The 19,882-nt window shown below is 40.5% G+C and overlaps 1 protein-coding gene across 2 annotated transcripts in view; it reads right to left on the minus strand.

Annotated features, from left to right (window-relative positions):
* Nucleotides 1-19,882, minus strand: part of MYO1E (myosin IE) — a 1,655,775-nt gene that overhangs the window by 1,103,860 nt on the left and 532,033 nt on the right. For both annotated transcript variants that reach the window (XM_044078573.1, XM_044078572.1), the window contains exon 4: nt 12,454-12,548. In XM_044078573.1, coding sequence (XP_043934508.1) covers nt 12,454-12,548 — 95 coding nt within the window. The remainder of the gene's footprint in view (nt 1-12,453; nt 12,549-19,882) is intronic.

Below are 19,882 nucleotides of genomic sequence, written 5' to 3' on the forward strand. Positions count from 1 at the left end.
CCAGTTTGCAGTCATCTGTGAACTTGGTCAGCCATAGTCCATCCATGTTAGCCTGTACCTCTGAGAAATATATACCGAACAAGAGAGGTCCCAGGACTGAGCCTTTTGGGATGCCACTTGTAACTGGTTTAGGGTCTGACATGGCACCTGCTATTTTGACCATGTGAGTTCTATCCCTGAACCAGTTTGGAACCCATCTTGTGACATAGGGGTTGATATTTAAGCTGGTGAGCTTATTTATGATGCCCGAGTGGGGTATTGTGTCAAAGGCTTTTGCAAGGTTCAGGTAGGCTGTGTGGACTACCTTTCCTTCATCTATGGCTTTGGTAACTGTTTCAAAGAAGTCGACCAGGTTCAAGAGGCAAGATCTGCCCTTAACAAAGCCGAATTGGGTAGGATCCAGTGTCTGGAGGTTCCCAATGTCTTTGTTTATGATTTCCATGATGATACACTACATAGCTTTGCAGACCAGGCTAGTCAGGCTTATAGGGCGATAGTTTCCGGGGTCTGTTGTGGCACCACGTTTGTGGAGTGGGACCACTGTTGCTGTACGCCATTCCTTGGGTACATATCCTGTAGTAAGGCTGACATTGAACAGTGACTTTATATGAGGATTTAGTTCTTCTTGGAGCTCATGTAAGACGCAGCCCAGGACACCGTCTGGTCCCATTGATGCTGTGTTTTTTGCTTTGGAGAGGGCAGCTCTCATCTGTGATCTCAGGAAGACTACACTCTGTCGGGATAGACATTTGCTCTTTTGAGGGGGAAGGGGGGAGACGTTTGCACTGAACCTTTCTGCCAGGATGTTGGCAATGTCTGTGGCTTCAGTGTATTTTTTGTCATTTTGCACTAACTCAGAGCATATCTGGGAGTTGCCTCCCAGGTTTCTGACATAACTAAAGAAGGCCTTGTGATTATCTTTAGCGTCTTGTGCAATTTTTCTTTCGAAGCTGGCCTTAGATGATTTTATGAGGGATCGTAGTTTCTTGCTAGTACTGATCAGAGACGCCTTCCCTTTTTGTGATTTTGCCCTATCATGTAGTAGCTCTCTCCTTCTGTTGTATAGCTTATTTATGGCTGGGGTCCATAAGACAGGTCTCCTACCTGTGGAGGAGTGAGTCTTGGTTTTATTTGGGATATCATGCTCCATGCATTCCTGTAGGTGTCCACAGAATGCTTTTGTAAAGGATTCTGCATTTGGGCCGTATTTTCCCCTGGCCCGGGGGCTTTGAAGGATTCCACCTTGGTTTTGAGAAGTGTGCCATTTGCTTTTGTGAAGTTCTTCACCATGGTTTCCTTGGCTAGGGGTGGGGATGGAATATGGATGTCCAGTGAGATTAGTTTATGGTCTGATCTTACCAATGAGGGGTATACCTCTGGTGTGGAACATAGAGACCCCATGTTGGTGATGACCAGATCCAATATGTTTTCCCCTCTTGTGGGAGTGGTGACCAGTTGTTCCATAGCATTTGAGTTTATAAATTCTAGGAACCGTTGGGCGAGGGTGTTTGGGCTTGAGTAGTTTTCCCAATCAATGTTTGGGTAGTTGAAGTCACCCAATATAATTGTGTTTGGAGAGACCCTCATATTCTCCAGTGTTCTCAGGAAGGCCGAGTGAGGTTCCTGTGTTTGGGAGGGTCGTCTGTAGCAGGCTACAAACTGAAAGGCAGTTTTGCCCACTGTTTGTTGCAAATGGATAATCTCTGATGCTTCGTGCAGTGCCACTAACCTGGAGGTGTGGGTATCTTTGATAAATATGGATACCCCCTCCTTTTGTGGTTCGGTCCAAGTTTTGGGGCCAGAAAGCATGGTATGAAGTATAAGCTGTTAGTGCTGGGGTGCTCTCGGGAGTCTAGAACCAGGTTTCTGTTACTGCACAGATATCGATATTCTCCATACTGAGGAGAGTCTCGAGTGCGTGCATCTTGAGGTTTAGACTTCTGGCATTGAGCAGCATTACTCTTAGTTTTTTTTTCTTTGTGTTGTCTATGGAGGTGGGTTTGTCTTTTGAGCCTTGCCTAAAAAAGGCACTATGGGGGAGGCAAGAGCCTTTGCCAGTATTCGAAAACCCAGGGGTGACAGGTGCAAGCCGTCCCTAGCGAAGCAACATGGCTTGTCGAGCATGTCATCCCAGGCTGACAGACACTGGATCCCCTTTGAATGACACCAATACTTCAGCCAATTGTTAAAATTGATCATTTTGTCTTTATACTGTGGCATCATTCTTGGTGAGGGTAAGATGCTACTCAAGGTCAGGGTCATACCGGCCTGGGCTACATGATAAAACAGCTCCTCTATGTCTTTTTTCATGTAGTCCAGGGAGGTACGTCTCAGGTCATTCACACCAGCATGGACAATGACGGAGTCATATTTGTACTTGCTTTGGAGTGACCTGAGTGCTTGTGTTATGTGGCAGATCCTGGCACCCAACAGGCAGCTTACAGTGATGTTCTCCTTGTTCAGCCTGGTGAGTGGGACGTCAGTGTGTCTGACAATAGAGTCACCTATTACAAGTGTATTAGGTGTGTTGTTTAGCCTTAAAGGCTGTGACTGTGTGGCACACTGACTTTGTGAGCTATGTGCTATGTGGGTATTGTTTCATGGTAGGGGTTGCTTGGATGTCTGCTTTGGAGGTCTCTGCTGCTTAGGCAGATTTTTATTTAGAGCCTCCGAGTATGTTTTTGTGTGTTTATGTGTTTGGTTTGCTGATGCGATAGGTCTATGTGAGAATGGATTTGTGGTGTGTGTGGTTACCTTCTCCTCCTGACAGGCTGTGGCAGTACTGGGTTGAGAGAGCTTAGCCTCCAGTTTGGCTATATAGTTGCATCTCTCACATATATTTGAGCTTGTTGGGAGGAGGAGAGGGTGGTCTGTATACATAAGGCAGTTGTAACATTGCCTCAAGATTCCCAGATTCACCAGATGGACTGGAGAGTAAACCCAAAACTGACCTTTGGACATGCCTGAATAATATAGGGAGCTACTTATTGACTGATTAGAAAGAACCAATAGGGAGCAAGTGCTTAAAAGGAGTATAAGAGGATGTAGTGTTTAAGTTTATTAGTGTTTACCTATGAGATTACTTGTACGAGCAAGTGCAGGGCTTTAGAATGAAAATAGAGTGCTTACTTTGAGATTTAGAGAAGTTCTAAGGGAAAAAGTGAAGAGCAGACTTTGTGGAGCCGGGAATACTTTAAACCTGTTTAAGCAGCGCTGCCCGACGCTGCTCTGTGCGCAAGACTGCGCAAAAAGAGAGTTGCAGGGTTTTAAGAAAGAGAGATCAAGAAGTTTGGAATCGACCCAAAATGGCCAATAAAACTACAGCTTCTAGGCAGTAACCACTCCTACAGGGACAGGCAGGCTGCTCAGTGTTAACCACTACCACTGGTGAACACACAGACTTCTCTTCAGCCCAAGCAAGCACTGGCCTCCAAGAAACCTACAAACAGTTCAGAACATCAAATCTGTAACTGAACTTTCTTAAATTTCAGAAAGTGGGAAAAAAGCAAGATTTTTTTTTGTTGTTTTAGTTTAAAGGTAGCAGAGATACACAAGTAGCAAAATAGTCAGAACAGTGCAATAAATGACCCCACACTTGAGTGCTAGGCCAGAGTCAGGTAAAATGCAATTTTAAGAAAACTGATTTTAAATTAAGTGCAACACAGGAAATGCAGTAAACAGGCCCTAGATGTGTTCTAAATACTGTTTCTAATACAGATATCAACTTTAGCAAGCCGGAAAATGCCGAAAAGTATGTGGCAAAGCAATAATTTTAAACAAAAAATCGGAAGAAAATACTTAAAATCTCAAAAGTGGCTCCTTTCTTCTCTCAGCATTTTCTCCCCTTGGTAGGTGCTTCAGCAACAACTATCTAGCCTGGAAAGATGCCAAAACAATGAGGCAGCAGGGTTTTAAGAGAGAGAGATCAAGGAGTTTGGAAATGACCCAAAATGGCCAATAAAACTACAGCTTCTAGGCAGTAACCACTCCTACAGGGACAGGCAGGCTGTTCAGTGTTAACCACTGCCACTGGTGAACACAGAGACCTCCCTTTAGCCCAAGCAAGCACTGGCCTCCAAGAAACTTACAAACAGTTCAGAACAGCAAATCTGTAACTGAAGTTTCTTAAATGTCAGAAAGTGGGGGAAAAAGCAAGATTTTTTTTTTTTTTTTTTTTTTTGTTAGTTTAAAGGTAGCAGAGATACACAAGTAGCAAAATAGTCAGAACAGTGCAATAAATGACCCCACACTTGAGTGCTAGGTCAGAGTCAGGTAAAATGCAATTTTAAGAAAACTGATTTTAAATTAAGTGCAACACAGGAAATGCAGTAAACAGGCTCTAGATGTGTTCTAAATACTGTTTCTAATACAGATATCAACTTTAGCAAGCCGGAAAATGCCGAAAAGTAGGCGGCAAAGCAGTAATTTTAAACAAAAAATCAGAAGAAAATACTTAAAATCTCAAAAGTGGCTCCTTTCTTCTCTCAGTGTTTTCTCCACTTGGTCTCAGTGTTTTCTCCACTTGGTAGGTGCTTCAGCAACAACTATCATGCATGAGTGTGAGTATACTAATGTTAACCACATGCCATCATAAAAGTAAATTAGCAGTATTTTAGCTGTACTTTGTAACAATGGGAGGGGTACAGCAAAATAAATTCTGCACCACGCTGTCTATCGCTCAAGGTCCACTGCTTGCACTACTGGTAAATCTGTACATTAAAGTAGTTGGTTCAGTCTTTGTGAAAGCCACAGGAAGCAGAAGGTTAAAATCAATGTTGGGAGTAATCCAAGAGAAGGGTGTACAGTAAAAACCAATTAACTTATCTCTTACTAGTCAGCTTCCATCACCTTATAATCACTGCCCCCACCTTTACTGTGTGTTTGTAAGAGCATACAGAATATATATCATGTTTAGTTACAAATTCCAAGCTGCTTCTTTAATACAGTGGTGTCCCGGGCTGCGTCCTACATGAACTCCAAGAAGAGCTAAACCCAAACATAAAACTACTGTTCAATCTCAGCCTTATTACAGGATATGTACCCAAAGAGTGGCGTACAGCAACAGTGGTCCCTCTCCACAAAGGTGGTGCCTCAACGGATCCTGGAAACTATCGCCCCATAAGCCTGACTAGCTTGGTCTGCAAAGCTATGGAAAGGATCATCATGGACCTCATAAATAAAGATATTGGGGACCTACAGACACTGGATCCTACCCAGTTCGGCTTTGTTAAGGGCAGATCCTGCCTCTTAAACCTGGTTGATTTCTTTGAAACCGTCACCAAGGCCATTGACGAGGGGAAGGTGGTCCACACAGCCTACCTAGACTTCGCAAAAGCCTTCGATACAATACCCCACTCGGGCATTATAGATAAGGCACCAGCTTAAATATAAACCCCTATGTCACTAGATGGGTTGCAAACTGGCTCAATGACAGAACCCACATGGTTAGAATTGCTGGAGCCATGTCAGACTCCAAACCAGTTACAAGTGGCGTCCTACAAGGCTCAGTCCTGGGACCTCTCTTGTTCGGTATATATTTCTCGGAGGTACAGGCCAACACTGAAGGACTGTGGCTGACCAAGTTCGCAGATGACTGCAAACTGGACACCATAATCGACTCTCCAGCCAACACAAGCATCCTCCAAAAGGGCCTCATAGAAACAGACAACTGGTGCCAGAGCCATGGCCTCAGGCTAAACACCAAAAAGTGTATAGCCATCCCCTTTGGCAAAAACTAAGTGCCCACAAATTACCACATAGGTGGTAATCCATTAAGTACAGAAGAAGTAATTAGGGACCTGGGGACCCAAGTTGATAGCAGTCTCTTGCCCACCTAATCATGAAGGGCTTCACATCTAGATCAGGGGAGGTCATCGTGCCTCTTTATTCATCCCTCATCAGGCCCATAATTGAGTACAATGCCCCTTTTGGGATGTACCTTACCAGACACCTGCAGTAACTGGAAAGACCCTAAAAGTACCTCACCAAGAGGATCAAAGGGCTAAAACAGATGCCATATACTGCCCGGTTAAAGAAACTCCAGCTCTACTCAGTGGCATACCGCCTGCTCAGAGGCGATCTCTGCCTGACGTATAAAGCCATGTCCAACCCGGAATTAATGGACATTCTACTCTGTGTAGCTACTATATGTATATGAGCATGTACTATTGATTAGTTTAGCTGTTCTGTTTTTAACGCTGCAACTGAAAGTTTCTATCCCGGTCATAATTTTGTCCTTATCTCTCTGTGTATTTTTGAGCTTTACCTCTTTGAGTAACAAAGTTAGATTGTTAATGCACCGCTTACATGTTTGTGCTGTGTTACTTTAGATTACTGATCCCTTAGGCCGCCCACCACTTGGTGATTATATACTACTGGCAATTTATTGTGGGTTCTAACCTTATTGCAGGAAAGCCATACCGCGCTTTACATGAATCTGTTACAACTACTTGTAAAGCATAGCGACTGTTTAAACTACTTATAAAGCTTAGCGACTGTTGAAGCTTCCTATTAAGCCTAGCGACTCTTACACTTAAGCATATTTTGCATTTCCCAATGATACGCTGATATCTGTGTTCACTAACATACCGGATTTTACTGGTGCCTAAACAGGGACTAGCCGTGGGCCATTGTAGCTACTATCTCTTTTTGAGATTAATTCCACCTCACTGTAAGCATTTTTGCTCGCGGTAGAGTTTGTATTTATCTATACCCCACAACGCGACTAAACCGCGCTTCCTATTTTTGGCGCCTTTTAGCTCTGATACTGCTCAAGTCGTCGTTGCAAAACAACCTTTTGTATTAGGGTTAATCATTAATTCCTAATTAGCTAAGCCAAACAGCATTTCTAGTCTCCTGGCGCCATCCAAGCGCAACCCCTTTACACGCATTTAAATGTATGTCTCCATAGGATTATTGCACGCCAAAGGGTCGCTTGTTCTGCAGCAATACTGACTTACTGATGTTATATGAGTAGTGCGATGTAGTATACAACTATTCTTTTACAACCAAGACAACCTTTTGGCTTACAACGTCTCACTAGCAGCTCTAGCAGTTGTATTCATATATTCACCCAATTGTAATTGTAATAGGCAGGATTTTAAGCATCTGCTTTAACTATTTGTAAATGTAAGGGGTAGTTTTACAAGCGTCTGCTTTGTCTATCTGGAAATATATTTGGAGATACTTTGCAACTAGGACGCTCTCCCCATGCTTAATATCTCTCTAAGTGTCTAAACCTTCAGGCTAACATTGTAGTCCTTTGTTTAACAGTTGCATAGTAGTGGTGTATGTTGTTGTCTATTTTAACTGTTTTAACATATGAAACTAAGCTTACTCATACTGTTGTTCTTATGTTTAAACAAATGTATACTCAGCAAATGCTTTTAGTTATCATGTTATACTATAAATGAAACTGTCTATTAGATACCTGTTTAAGTTGAATATTGCTAACTATTGAAAATTGCTTTCTTTATTTACATTGTTTTAACTTACTTATCTTCCTCTCTCTCTGTCCTATTTTAATAGTTTGCTAGGTGGACCCTGTACTCACCGGCTTTGTCTGACTCTGCCCTCTGGGAAGACCAGAACTCCACCTTCTAACCCTCACTCCCTCATCTTAAAGAGATCGCCCATTAAAGATTGTGAAAGTATGTTATTCTCATATGTGTCAGCCATAAACTCTGTCCTGTTTATCCTAGTCTAGCTACCTGCACAGGACTGCCAGCAGCCACTAGCCCCTGTCCTTCTCCCCATTCTAATTTAGTCTCCCTTTTCCCCTCCCCAAGACTACCACTGGGATTGATATCTACTTTTCACTAACTCCTTACCTCTCTCATCTCTTTCCTACCTGCATAATCTCTGATAATTGTTCCTTTTGCCACCAGGTGGCTTCCTACTATTACCTGGCTTGCTCCCTCTGGCCTACTTCTTAATACTCAATTTCCTTTGTTCTGCACCTGTATCCTCTCCTTCACTGCTTCTCATTTTCTTAACTCCTGACCTTGCCTAACCACCCTTCCAGTATAGCTTACTGCTATAAAACCTGTACATCTTCATAGAGTACAGCTCATTATACAAACTATACCTTTTTATCTGTTACAAACCTACCTGCTGTTTCCATAGCTCACTGATTGTTTTTTCTGGGCCTCACTACTCTTTTGTGTCTGCCCCGCTCCGTTCGCCCTGCGGGCTCACTCCGCTCCCCTCCCTGCCCCCAAATCCCACCCGCCCCTAGCATCCCTAGCTTTATCCATATAATAGCCACTCCCCTTCATATCATAAACCTATCACAATCCAAATCCCTGGAAACACCCATTCCTTTTCCCGCTTTTTCTAACTCACTCATCTGAGTAAGTGAGTAAATAGTTTTATTTTTCTAATCACCATGAATATGGGAAAAATAGTAATCCTGTGCTTTTTACTATCTCTGCTAGCTAGCTTATACCATATTAGTAAATATGAAGACCAACCATATATAGGTTACCACTTCCCCAGAAAACAAACAACAGCATTAGGGTCTCAAATTGCTCTTAAACTCCACTACCAACAGTCCGACCTCTTTAAAGCCAATATCATCCACTACCATCGAAGCAAAGTTAACCTCAACTATCATAAAAACAAGCTATCCCAGAAACTAGTACAAAAATTCAAAAAACTCCTAGAATACATCAGTAAAAATATCTCAAGGGCTGGAGATATCCACCCCAATCCAGGCCCTACATCAACAAGCAACCCTGACTGTCCTATGAATCTCCCTAAGACGTCCCACTTGCTACAAATTTTCCATCTAAATATTAGAAGTGTCAACAAGAAAGTCCATAATTTACATGCACTCCTAGATACTTACCTACCAGATATAATGTGTCTAACTGAAACATGGCTAAAACCAGAGATCAAAGACAATGAACTCATCCCACCTGGATATAATATATACAGGAAGGATAGAAACAAAAAAAAAGGTGGCGGAGTTGCTGTACTCTTTAAAACTAACCTTAACGTTACCATTAATCCTACCCAACCACCGCAATTTTCTAATACTGAAATACTCGCCTTAAAGATTCACTTGAACAAAGAAAAAAGTATTAACCTAATTGTTTTATATATCCCCCCCGGGAACAATGTCTATACATTGGAGAATATACTAAACTGGCTAATGAATAACTACCCACAAGAAACTATAATTATGAGTGATGTTAACATTGATTGGTACCTATGCTCTAATGATAATAACCCCACTAACATCAACCTTCATGGTTACTCACAAACTATTACTACATCCACCAGAATGGGAAACGCTAATCAAAAAGAAAGCATTCTTGACTGGATCCTTATAAACAGTCACCCTCACACATATACGTCCGGAACCCTGCCTAATGAAATTAGTGACCACCTTATCACATATATTACTAAAAATAAACCAGATAACTCCACCGTTCCAGTCTTTAGATCTATAAGAAACAAAAAAAACTTTGACCTCATAAAATTTAAAAATGAGCTGCAATCTTGTAACTGGACACCACTCATATATCTTCCCCTAGATGAAGCAGTAGAACATTTCAATACCACCTTTCTATCCATACTAGATACCCATGCCCCCAAAAGACTCATCAAAACTAAAACAAAGATTGCCCCGTGGCTCTCAACTGAATCTAAACTTAAAATAAAACTCAGAAATAAAGCTTGGAATACCTGGCGTACAACCAAAACAATCCTAGACCGTACGAAATTCCAACAACTAAGAAATGCAACGAAAAAAGCCATAGTAGCTGACAAAAAAAACTTTTATTGTTTGTTACAGAATAAGCACCAAAATAACCCTCAGAAATTCTGGGCAGGCTTGAATGACCTTCTCCACCCAGGTAAATCATCCACTCCAACTCCTGAAACAGCAATGGATAAAGACCCCATTGAAATAGCCAATACCTTCAATATGTTCTTTACAAACATTATCAAAACCTTAGCCAACCAACTATCCTCTTGTAGCCAACCGATCATGGAAACACTACCACAACCTCTAAAGACCTTCTTCCTAAAAAGTGTCCCTACATCTTCAATAAGAGCCCTTTTACAGAAACTTAAGCCATCTACCCCCTCTGCAGACCTACTCCCAGCGGAATACCTTCAAAAAGCTGCAGATGTTATAGCCTATCCAGTTTCTATCCTCATTAATCGAACTTTCTCGGAGTCAATAGTACCAACTTTATGGAAAATTTCCCATGTAATACCACTCCATAAAGGAGGGACATCCACTGAACTATCTAACTATAGGCCCATAGCGTTAATGTCCCCATTAGCCAAAATTATGGAAAGATGTATGCACAAACAGCTACTCCACTATCTTATCCATAACAACCTACTAGCCAACTCCCAGCATGGTTTCAGACCCAAACACAGTACCACAACTGCCCTTCTCTCCTTCACAGACACAATAAACCATAACCGTAATGACAAGAAAGTGTCCTCTGCCTTATTTCTAGACCTATCAAAAGCATTTGATATGGTCAACCATCAACTACTCATGGAAACCTTAAAAAACCTCTACCTGGATAACTTGACACTAGACTGGTTTAAAGCCTACCTCTCAGACAGGAAACAAGCAGTATTGTGGCAGAATACTCTCTCCACTTTACTACCAAATACCATTGGGGTCCCTCAAGGGTCCATTTTGGGGCCACTTCTTTTCTCGGTCTTCATTAATGACCTCCATTCAGTCATTCCCGAGGCCACCTGTATTCAATATGCGGACGACTCAACACTGGTTTGTTCGGATACATCTCCAGACAGACTATTAACTAAAACCCAAAATTGCTTCACCAAAGTCGAAAACTGGCTATTAGGACGACAGTTAATCCTAAATCCTAAAAAAACTAAATTATTGATCTTTCAACCAACTCACAAAAATCACCTTATTGATGTCTCCATAACATCCAAAATGGTACTATCATTTCCCCAGACCCCACACAAAATTGCTTGGAGTTACTATTGATAATAAACTGAAATTGACATACATATCAACCTGTCCATCAAAACAGTAAACAAAAAATTAGGATCGCTCTATAGAATTAAAACTTCCTAACACCAAGTACTAAAATCACCATTGCCCGAACACATTTGCTCTCCACCCTTCTTTATTCATCTGCAATATTCACCAATCTTAACAAAACCATACTTGATAAACTATCCAGCTCATATAATCATATAGCTAGATTTGCAGCAGGAACTCCATACAGGACCCATCACTGCACCAACCTCAAAACCTAACATGGATTGAACTCCCCAACCTTGTTAGAATTACCCAACTCACTGAGGTATATAAAATTCTCAAAAACCCCGACAATTGTCCTTCACTTCAGAACCTAGTCCTTCTATACTCTAATCTTAACAGTCTACGTTCTGCAAACAGACCACTCATAAAGATGGTCAAAGCTTACAATACTGGAGGAGATGCACTCTTTCCAAACGCCGTTGGAAAAGTCTGGAACTCTCTTCCCACCAGTATTCTTTCCTCTACCTCCCTACCCCATTTCAAGAAACAACTGTTTCACCACTATCAGAAGCACTGGCTTTGCCAATGCTCATCTCCTGACTGACATTTCTTAGTCTCTATTATCTACTTGAATTGTTCATTGTCTTCATTTTTTTTTTTTTTTTTTATATATTTCCTTATATGCATTGTTAACAAATGAATTTTGCAACCTGATTGTTTGTTTGACTTTTGACTGTTTCTCTCTCTGTAATATTATAATTTTTGGAAATGTCTGTATTTTGTATAATGATGGGGCTTTTCTCCCCGGGCCTCCGCTGAAAAAGGACATTGTATCCAGTCGGATTTTTCCCGGTTAACAAATGTAAAATAAAAAAAAAAAAAAAAAAAAAAAATAAATAAATGCTGCACCTCAGAAAATCCAAATCCCATCGAGTTACGCGCTCGAGAGACTTGAACCTCAGCACTGAAATAAATAGGACATGCTGGAGGGACAGATTCATAACCCAGAGGCTCCCTTCACTCTGGAATAAAATCCCAGTCCAGGTTAGGCAGAGTCCCTCATTGACTCTCTTCAAGAGGAATCTTGATGAGTGGATGGGAGATCGTAGGTTTACCCCGGGTATCACTTCTGTGTCACTGTTAGACAGAGGCACAGTATACTAACCCTGAAAAAAGGGCGTAGCAAAATTAATTTAAAATGGGTGGCGAAATCCAAACACACTCTGGCTAGGCTTATAAATGCCCTAGGGCAGATAGCCTAGTATGAACCTATGAACCTATGCACTACATCTAAAATGCGGGCATTGCTAATATAGCCAAGCCTCAGAAGCATTGTTTTAATTATGAACAACACAAACCCCAGATGCTTGTCATTATTCCTTAGTTATCCAGAAATTCAAACTTAACTTTGTTTTTATTACTTCTCCATCTTCCCTCCTCCACTGAAGATACTGTAATAACATTACCTGATGATGACACTTTGATTTTCTCGGTCAATAATCATATTTCTGTACATGTTATCTGCCAGAGCATAAATATGTGGTGGATTTTCATACTGAGCCTGAAAAAAAAAAAGGTTTTGATTATTCATACCACCACAGATGAATCATTATGTGTACCTAATAACTTAATGGATGACATTAAAGCGTCCTTGTCACTGATGTTATTAGTTACAGCAAAAGCATATTCTCAGCAGACACAATTCAGGAAAAAAATGCGGTTTTGCATGTACAGGCTATCCTGCTAGTTGTATCAGCAGCACCTATCAGCTAAATAAATATGCAACTCTTAGTTCAGAAACACAATGTACTCATTCTTGTACTACAGGGGAAAGACATGGGAGTCAGGAGCAAGAAAAAAAATTAATGAAAAACCATGGCTGAAAACATACCGATCTAAAATAATTTGCATATCAAAATGTTAGACTATGAAATGTAACATTATTGTTATGGATACTCCTACAAAATATGCTGCTGATAACTTGGAACTTAATGGTTCTATTTTTTTAGAACAAAAATACTCACCAGTAATTATTTAAAGTGCAGACATTACAAATAAAATATGACTTTTAAAAACCCTATTCACAGTGATTTTAGTCAGTTTTGCATAAACAGAGCCAGTGAACAGCACTTGTATTACTTAATTGGGAGAGCTATTCCTCTAGCTTTGCAGGTCTTTGGATTTCAGACATGTCATAAAGAGCAAAGGTTACTTCCTTCACAAACTCTCCAGGGTGTTCTAGGAGAACTTTCCGGTTAAGTGACTTGCTCAGATACACAGCAGGGAGAGAGAATCAGACCCTGGACTACAGCATGGAACTTGTTAGGATCACACAGCAGCAGATATTAGCCTTAATTCTCTGCACCAAACTGCCAGACTAATTCCACATCATTTCTTCTTCTTCAAGTCTCTAAGATGGACCTCTGCATCTTAAAATAAATTAAAACTTCTAACATCATTCAAAGTAGAATTTATACTTGACTACTCACTCCCAGCTTTTTCCTCCCACAAAAGCGACTGTACTTTAATGTTCTAAATCAGGCAACTCCAAGCCTGAATAAACTTAAGAAGCTAAAAATATTCATACATAATAATGTGCGTCTCAAGGGAATGCACCAGATGGAATAACTGTTGAATTAAACAACAAAGGCCTTATGAGGACATACTAAAACTGAAAACAATGTGGCTGTACACAAGCATAAATATGAAGTGAACAACATATGGTAAACTATTACAATAAGACACTGTGCTGAAGTTTCTACCAGGTATCAACAAGCTCTTATATTTCACACGTTACTGCTGACTCACACATACACTTGAAACTGCTGTGTCTACATTTCACTGTCAGCTCATGCACTACCAAATTGTAAGAGTACTATCAGACCAGGAAAATGTCCAAATCTGTGATGTTAGTGACATGATTCCGAATAGTGGGCTAGTCAGTCAGAATCAGGAAATGATGGAATAACTGAAGTTCAGATCTCCACTTTTGGGAATGGGTTTGGGTACTGCCTTGAGCAGTTATGTTTATATTAAAGGCATACATCATATGGCTAAGCAGAGGACACTGGTAGATTTCATCCTCCTTAAACCAGGGAAGCATTCTGGACCTGGGTTTCACAACCTTCTGGTAAACTCAGAGAATGTACCGAGGCAAATCTTACCACTGGATCTAGTGGCAGCTGCTGACGAAACCACATTAGCAGCATCATAAAAGCATTTTAGAGAATGCTTAGTTATCCGACACACAAAAGAAAGAGGAATTCTGAAGAGTGCTAAGAAAGAAGGCATGCAACAAACTTTCACATATTGAGATATGTAAGCCTGAAAATTCACTATTTGAATGGCTCTTTTCAAACTTATCACAAAGGCTCTCCCATCCATACCTCTAAACTGTCAAGACTTTGCAGAATGTGTAGATTTTTGCCTGCCAATTTTGTTCTGTTCCTCATAAAATTTGTTAACTTCTGGATTTTTGAGGTAAATTACTGAGGACTGAATTCACTAAATAATGACAGCCATTTGACTTTCAGACTTCATATCCACAAAATGCATGGTAACAGGAGACCGTTTGTTCTAGCAAATTTCTAAGTCCATAATAGCAATATTGTCATTTTGTCCCTGTTTTGGGGGCTTTTTCCCCCCATTATTTTTGGCTTTGTCCAGATTTTTTGTGCTAAGAGATCAAGAGCTATGCTCCCATCTTTGTCAGATTAAGTAGCTCCAGGGATTGTAACAGGAAATTTGTTAGACTGGGAAACTTTATAGCATTTGCCAGATTTTCTAGGGGGTTGATGACAAAAACTGTCAGACACACTGCTGGCTGCAAGGAAGGCATCCTCTAAGGCTGACAAAACAGGAGGAATAGCTGTAGTTTGAGGGGAATCTACTTGCAGCAAAGCATAGCATTTTTGCTGGGATTCTGGTATATCTTTTTACTCTCACTTGTATAACTCCTTTGTCCTGTTAATGTCAGAAAGACAATTTGTCAGATAGGAAATCTGAAGAAAATGGAGAATCTGCATCCGAGGAAAGTTTAGTGGAGAAGGAACTTGAGAAGCATAACCACAATCTAACTCTTATACCTCAGACAGAGAATGAAAATCTGAGAGAAGAATCTGGAGACCTCCTCCTCTAAAGAAGGAAGACCCAGACTGCAGTGAGTTGAATACACTAAGCAAGCCTGTGGCAAAAGCCAGCCAATCTTCTTTGCCTGTGTTAGCTGAAGCACCAACAAGACAGGAAAAATGACAACATTTAGGCTTCCTTTTTTTGGGGGACCACCACTAAAAAAAAGTGGCCCAAAGAATGGTCCTTTCTCAAGGAGTTAAGCTCATTACAGTGGCTTTGTGAAGGAAAATCTCCATTCCCTCATGTGATGTTGGTAGGAGTCTCTTCATCTCTTCCACTGCCCAAAATGGACATATGAATGTGCCTGCCTCTCCATCCTTAGCAGCCTCTCAAGCAGCAACACCAGAGAGACTGAAAGAAACTGATCAGTGTCCGAAGACTCATATGGCCATAGCTGAAATACTCATCAGTGGCCACGACAGAAAGTTATAAGTCATGACCAAAGCCTTCTAAGCAATTTTTTTTTTTTGTGGATTACACAAGGAATTTCTGAGGAGCAGGGACCAAAGTCTGTCATGCTGCTGAAAAAAGGTTAGTGGACCCTTAGTATTGCAGTTTTCCCCAGGGAACAGGTGAGCTTGAGGTAAATACGACAGGGGCCTGTTTATCCTCTGACAGTTGCCTTAAATCCCAGCAAAAATTTTTCATAAAGTTTAGTTTTCTTAAAGAAGATATATACTTTTTTCAACAGGAAAGCATGGAAGACAGTCCCCAACAGGTTGTCAGCCCAACATCATGAAGCGCCAGCTGAGCATCAATCTTGCAACACTGGAGCAGAGAGTGCAGAAAATTTAGCAAAATAACCACCATCTTTATACTGCTTTCCTTTAGCTCTGTGGTGGTTAGAACATGCGGATTGTACTCTACAGCTCTGCAAGGTGGACATGTGGATTGTGATCTAAAGCTTTGGAAGGTAGAAAGTCATTGGATCCTTGGCAGGATAATTTCCACATAGCTTAGGTTACTAACGATTAGCATACATACATACATATATATGCAACTATATCAATTCCGATATCACACAAACTTGAAGTGAGGGAGAAAGTGACAAAAATGCAGCATTCATTTCCTCACTCTTTTTGGCATCTAGCCAAAAGGACTTGATGCTGGCATTTTTTTTACAGTTGATGTTTTGAAGGATGAGCAACATTCTGGAGACAAACAGTAAGGATTGCAAGGAAGTGTACATAAACTCTGTGCTGGCTTTTTTGGTATGCAACAATGAAGAGATGTGGACAAAAACACAAAGAGGCTACTGAACAACTGCTCTAATCATAACCTGCAGTGTGGATGGGACATCATCAATAACTGTGCTTAAAGAAAAATGAAGACAAAAACCGATAAAGGAACTACTAGATATGGTCAAAAAGTGACCAGAAATTATGACAAAATAAAATGAAAGATGCATTTGATTTACAAGCAGATCATAGTAAAAGCAGTTTAGTATTAACATTCCAAGAATTGTAATACAACAGTATGTAAATTAATACAGGTTTCTGTTATTTTCTCAGCAAACTGGAGCTAGGAGTAATAAGCTGATAAATTTAAAATCTCTTTTGCTAGATAATATGACTAATTTCACATTTACATCTCAAACTTTTGGCTAAGATAAAATGTAGTATGTTCTGGGACCATAGCACAGTTAGCACAATTGTGAAAGAATACAACTGACCAAGCTATAGCTTACCAAAATACAATTTTCCTGATCTGGAACTTAATGCAGACATAAATGTAATGCATTGCTTTTCCTTGTGGACAAGACCATCTGCTTACCTAATTTTGGACGCTTTGCCCCAGAACTCCTAAGTTATTATAAAGTTTGAGTCAGTGTGTTCTTGAGGAAGTAGAATAATGACTGGAATGATGGCTTTTTATTTTCACTTGAGAACATGTGACTTCAGGGTGAGGTCAATGCCTCCTAAAATAGGAAGACGCACATGAGGTTTCCTTTATTAACAAAATAATGTGAAAAATATAGTTCCAGTGTTGCAAAATTCAGTTTAGTTGCTAAGCTCATACTTATTCTTAAGTGTTCCACAGCAGCTGGTTATTCTTTATCTGAATTTAAAATGATATAGTTAATGTTTTGTGGAAATACACAGATGACTCTACTAGCATATCTAGTGCTTCTAACATATCTACAGCTATGACCCTAATGCACAGTTCTATAAATACTCTGCTATCCTTAATAAACAACTCCTTTGTATTCTTTTTGTAAGGAACCTCTGAGATTGGTCTAGCTGCTGCATATGTCTGGTCAGGTACATACTGAAGAGAGCATTCTACTCTATGATTGGCCTGATGCATACCTCTCAACTGCCCAGATTTTCGCAGAATGTCCAGATTTTGCCTCATATTTTTGGTCTGCTCCTCATAAAATTTGTGATTTTCTAGCAAATCAATGGGATATCTGAGGATTGAAGTCACTATATAGGGACATACATTTGAGTTTCAGACTTCAAATCCTTTAGAAAATGCATGTTAATACAAATCATGTTACTCTAGTAACTTTCTATGTTTATAAGAGCAATATTTAAAATCTTTCCCTATTTTTGGGCCTTAGTCCCTCCATTTTGTCAAGCTTTGTCCAGATTTCTAGCATTAAGAGGTTGAGAAGTATGGTCTGATAAGGGCAGAGTACAGTGGGATAATGACCTCTTTGTACCTATAGGCTATACCCTTACTTACAACTTGTGCAACTTTAAAAGGATTTTCTCACCACTATGGCCACATAGTGGTCGCAGGAAAGGTTACTGTCTACACGAACACCCAGATCCTTAACCACTGGGTTGTCCTCTTAGGGGCCTATTATCTGTAAGGGAGTTGATAATAACCCCCAGCTTTCAATGATCTGCAAACTTAGTCAGCCACAAATCTTGAGAATTTGCTTTCAATTTAGAGAAATAGATGCCAAAAAGTAGCAGACCCAGTACGGAGCCATGGGGACTCCTCTAATGACTGGCCTCTTGGTAGAGGTGGCCTCAACTATTTTGACTTCCTGGGTCTTATCAGTGAGTCAGTTGGCTATACAGCAAGTAATAAAAGGGTTTATACCTAAATCAGTGAGCTCGTCTATAATGCCTGAATAGGGTATTGTATCAAAAGCCTTGGCCAGGTCAAGATAAGCTGTGTGCATAGTCTTGCCTTCATCCAATGCTTTGGTGACCCTCTTAAAAAATCCATCAGATTTACAGGGAAAGACCTTCCTTTAACAAAGATGAACTGTGAAGAGTCCAGTATTTGCAGGCTGTTTATGTCCTTATTTATCATGTCTATGTTGACTCTTTCCAAGGCCTTACATACGAGGCTGGTCAGACTTATGAGCATGTAGTTACCTAGATCAGTGGATGGACCTCCTTTGTGCAGGGGAATAACTAATCATCTTCCATTCCTTGAACACAAAACTTGACTGTAGGCTCCAGTTAAAAACTGATTGAAGTGGAGTAGAGAGGTCATGTTTCATGCCATTTATTAAACATGCTGGGATGTTATTGGGGCCTCTGGTTCAATGTGGGTGATGCCATTTACAATACGTTCTGCACATTGCTGCACATTTCCCCCCACGTTACAGTCATAGCTGTAGAAAGCTTTGTTGTTGTCCTTTGGTTGAGAAGCTATTTTTTTCTTCAAATTTAGCCTTTGAAGCATTCATCTTCCTAGCTACCTAGTTAGACTGGTCAGGGGGCTTTTAGTGTGTGTGTGTGTGTCTGTATATATATAAATATATATATATATATATATATATATATATATATATATATATATATATAGCTTTGTTTTTCCTATGCTTGGCCATTAATTTATTTTCTATTGTTGTACAAACAATTGATATCTAGTAAGAAAGGTTTGAACAAGCTGCAAAGAAGTAGAAAAAAAAAAGAGGTGTATTTTTCAGTGGATATGATGCTTGATGGACAGCTGAAAATCAGGAAGTTGATTATGTTAGGCAGTTGAAATCATACATAGGTTCATAGTTGTGTACTAGGCTAATGGCCCTGGAGCCTTTACAAGCCTAGCCCACAGGATTACCCTGGCATCGTGCCACTCGATCTTAGTTCCTAGTACCTCTGTCGAGTAGAGCCACTAAAGTGATCCCCGGGGTGAATTTTCTATTTCCCATCCACTCATCAAGATTTCACTTGAAGAGGGCCAACGAGGTGCTCTGCTTGACATGTATTTGAAGTCTATTCCATAGCATGGGCAGTCTCTGGATTATGAACCTGTCCCTCCAGCGTGTTCTATTGATTGTGGTAATGAGGTTGAGGTCTCTGGAGCGTGTGGCATGGAGGGATTGGGATTTCTTTAGATGTAGCATTTCTAACAGAGCTGGGTCAGACATGGCTTTGTAAGTCAAGCAGAGATCACCTCTAAGTAGGCGATATGCGACAGAGAATAGTTGGAGTTTTTTGAGTCTGTCCATATAGGACAAGTGTTTAAGGCCTTTCCAGTTGTTGCAGGTGTCTAGTGAGGTACATGCCAAATGGGGCATTGTACTCGATGATTGGCAAAATGAGGTAAGAGAAGAGGGAGACAATGACCTCTTTCTTCCTGTATGCAAAACCCTTAGTAATGAGATGTGCCACATAGAAGGACATTCTGACCACAATGGCTGTGTGCTGGTCAAAAGAGAGGTTGCTGTCAACCTGTGTTCCCAGATCTCTTATAATGCCTTCTGTGTTCAATGGACTAACATCAATGTGGTAATTCAAGGGAACCGGGTTTTTCCAAAGGGGGATGACGACACATTTTTTGGTATTGAGCTTA

Source organism: Protopterus annectens, chromosome 7.part1 (genome assembly GCF_019279795.1).
Source record: "Protopterus annectens isolate FY-2018-M chromosome 7.part1, PAN1.0, whole genome shotgun sequence".
In the NCBI taxonomy this organism is placed as follows: Eukaryota; Metazoa; Chordata; order Ceratodontiformes; family Protopteridae; genus Protopterus; species Protopterus annectens.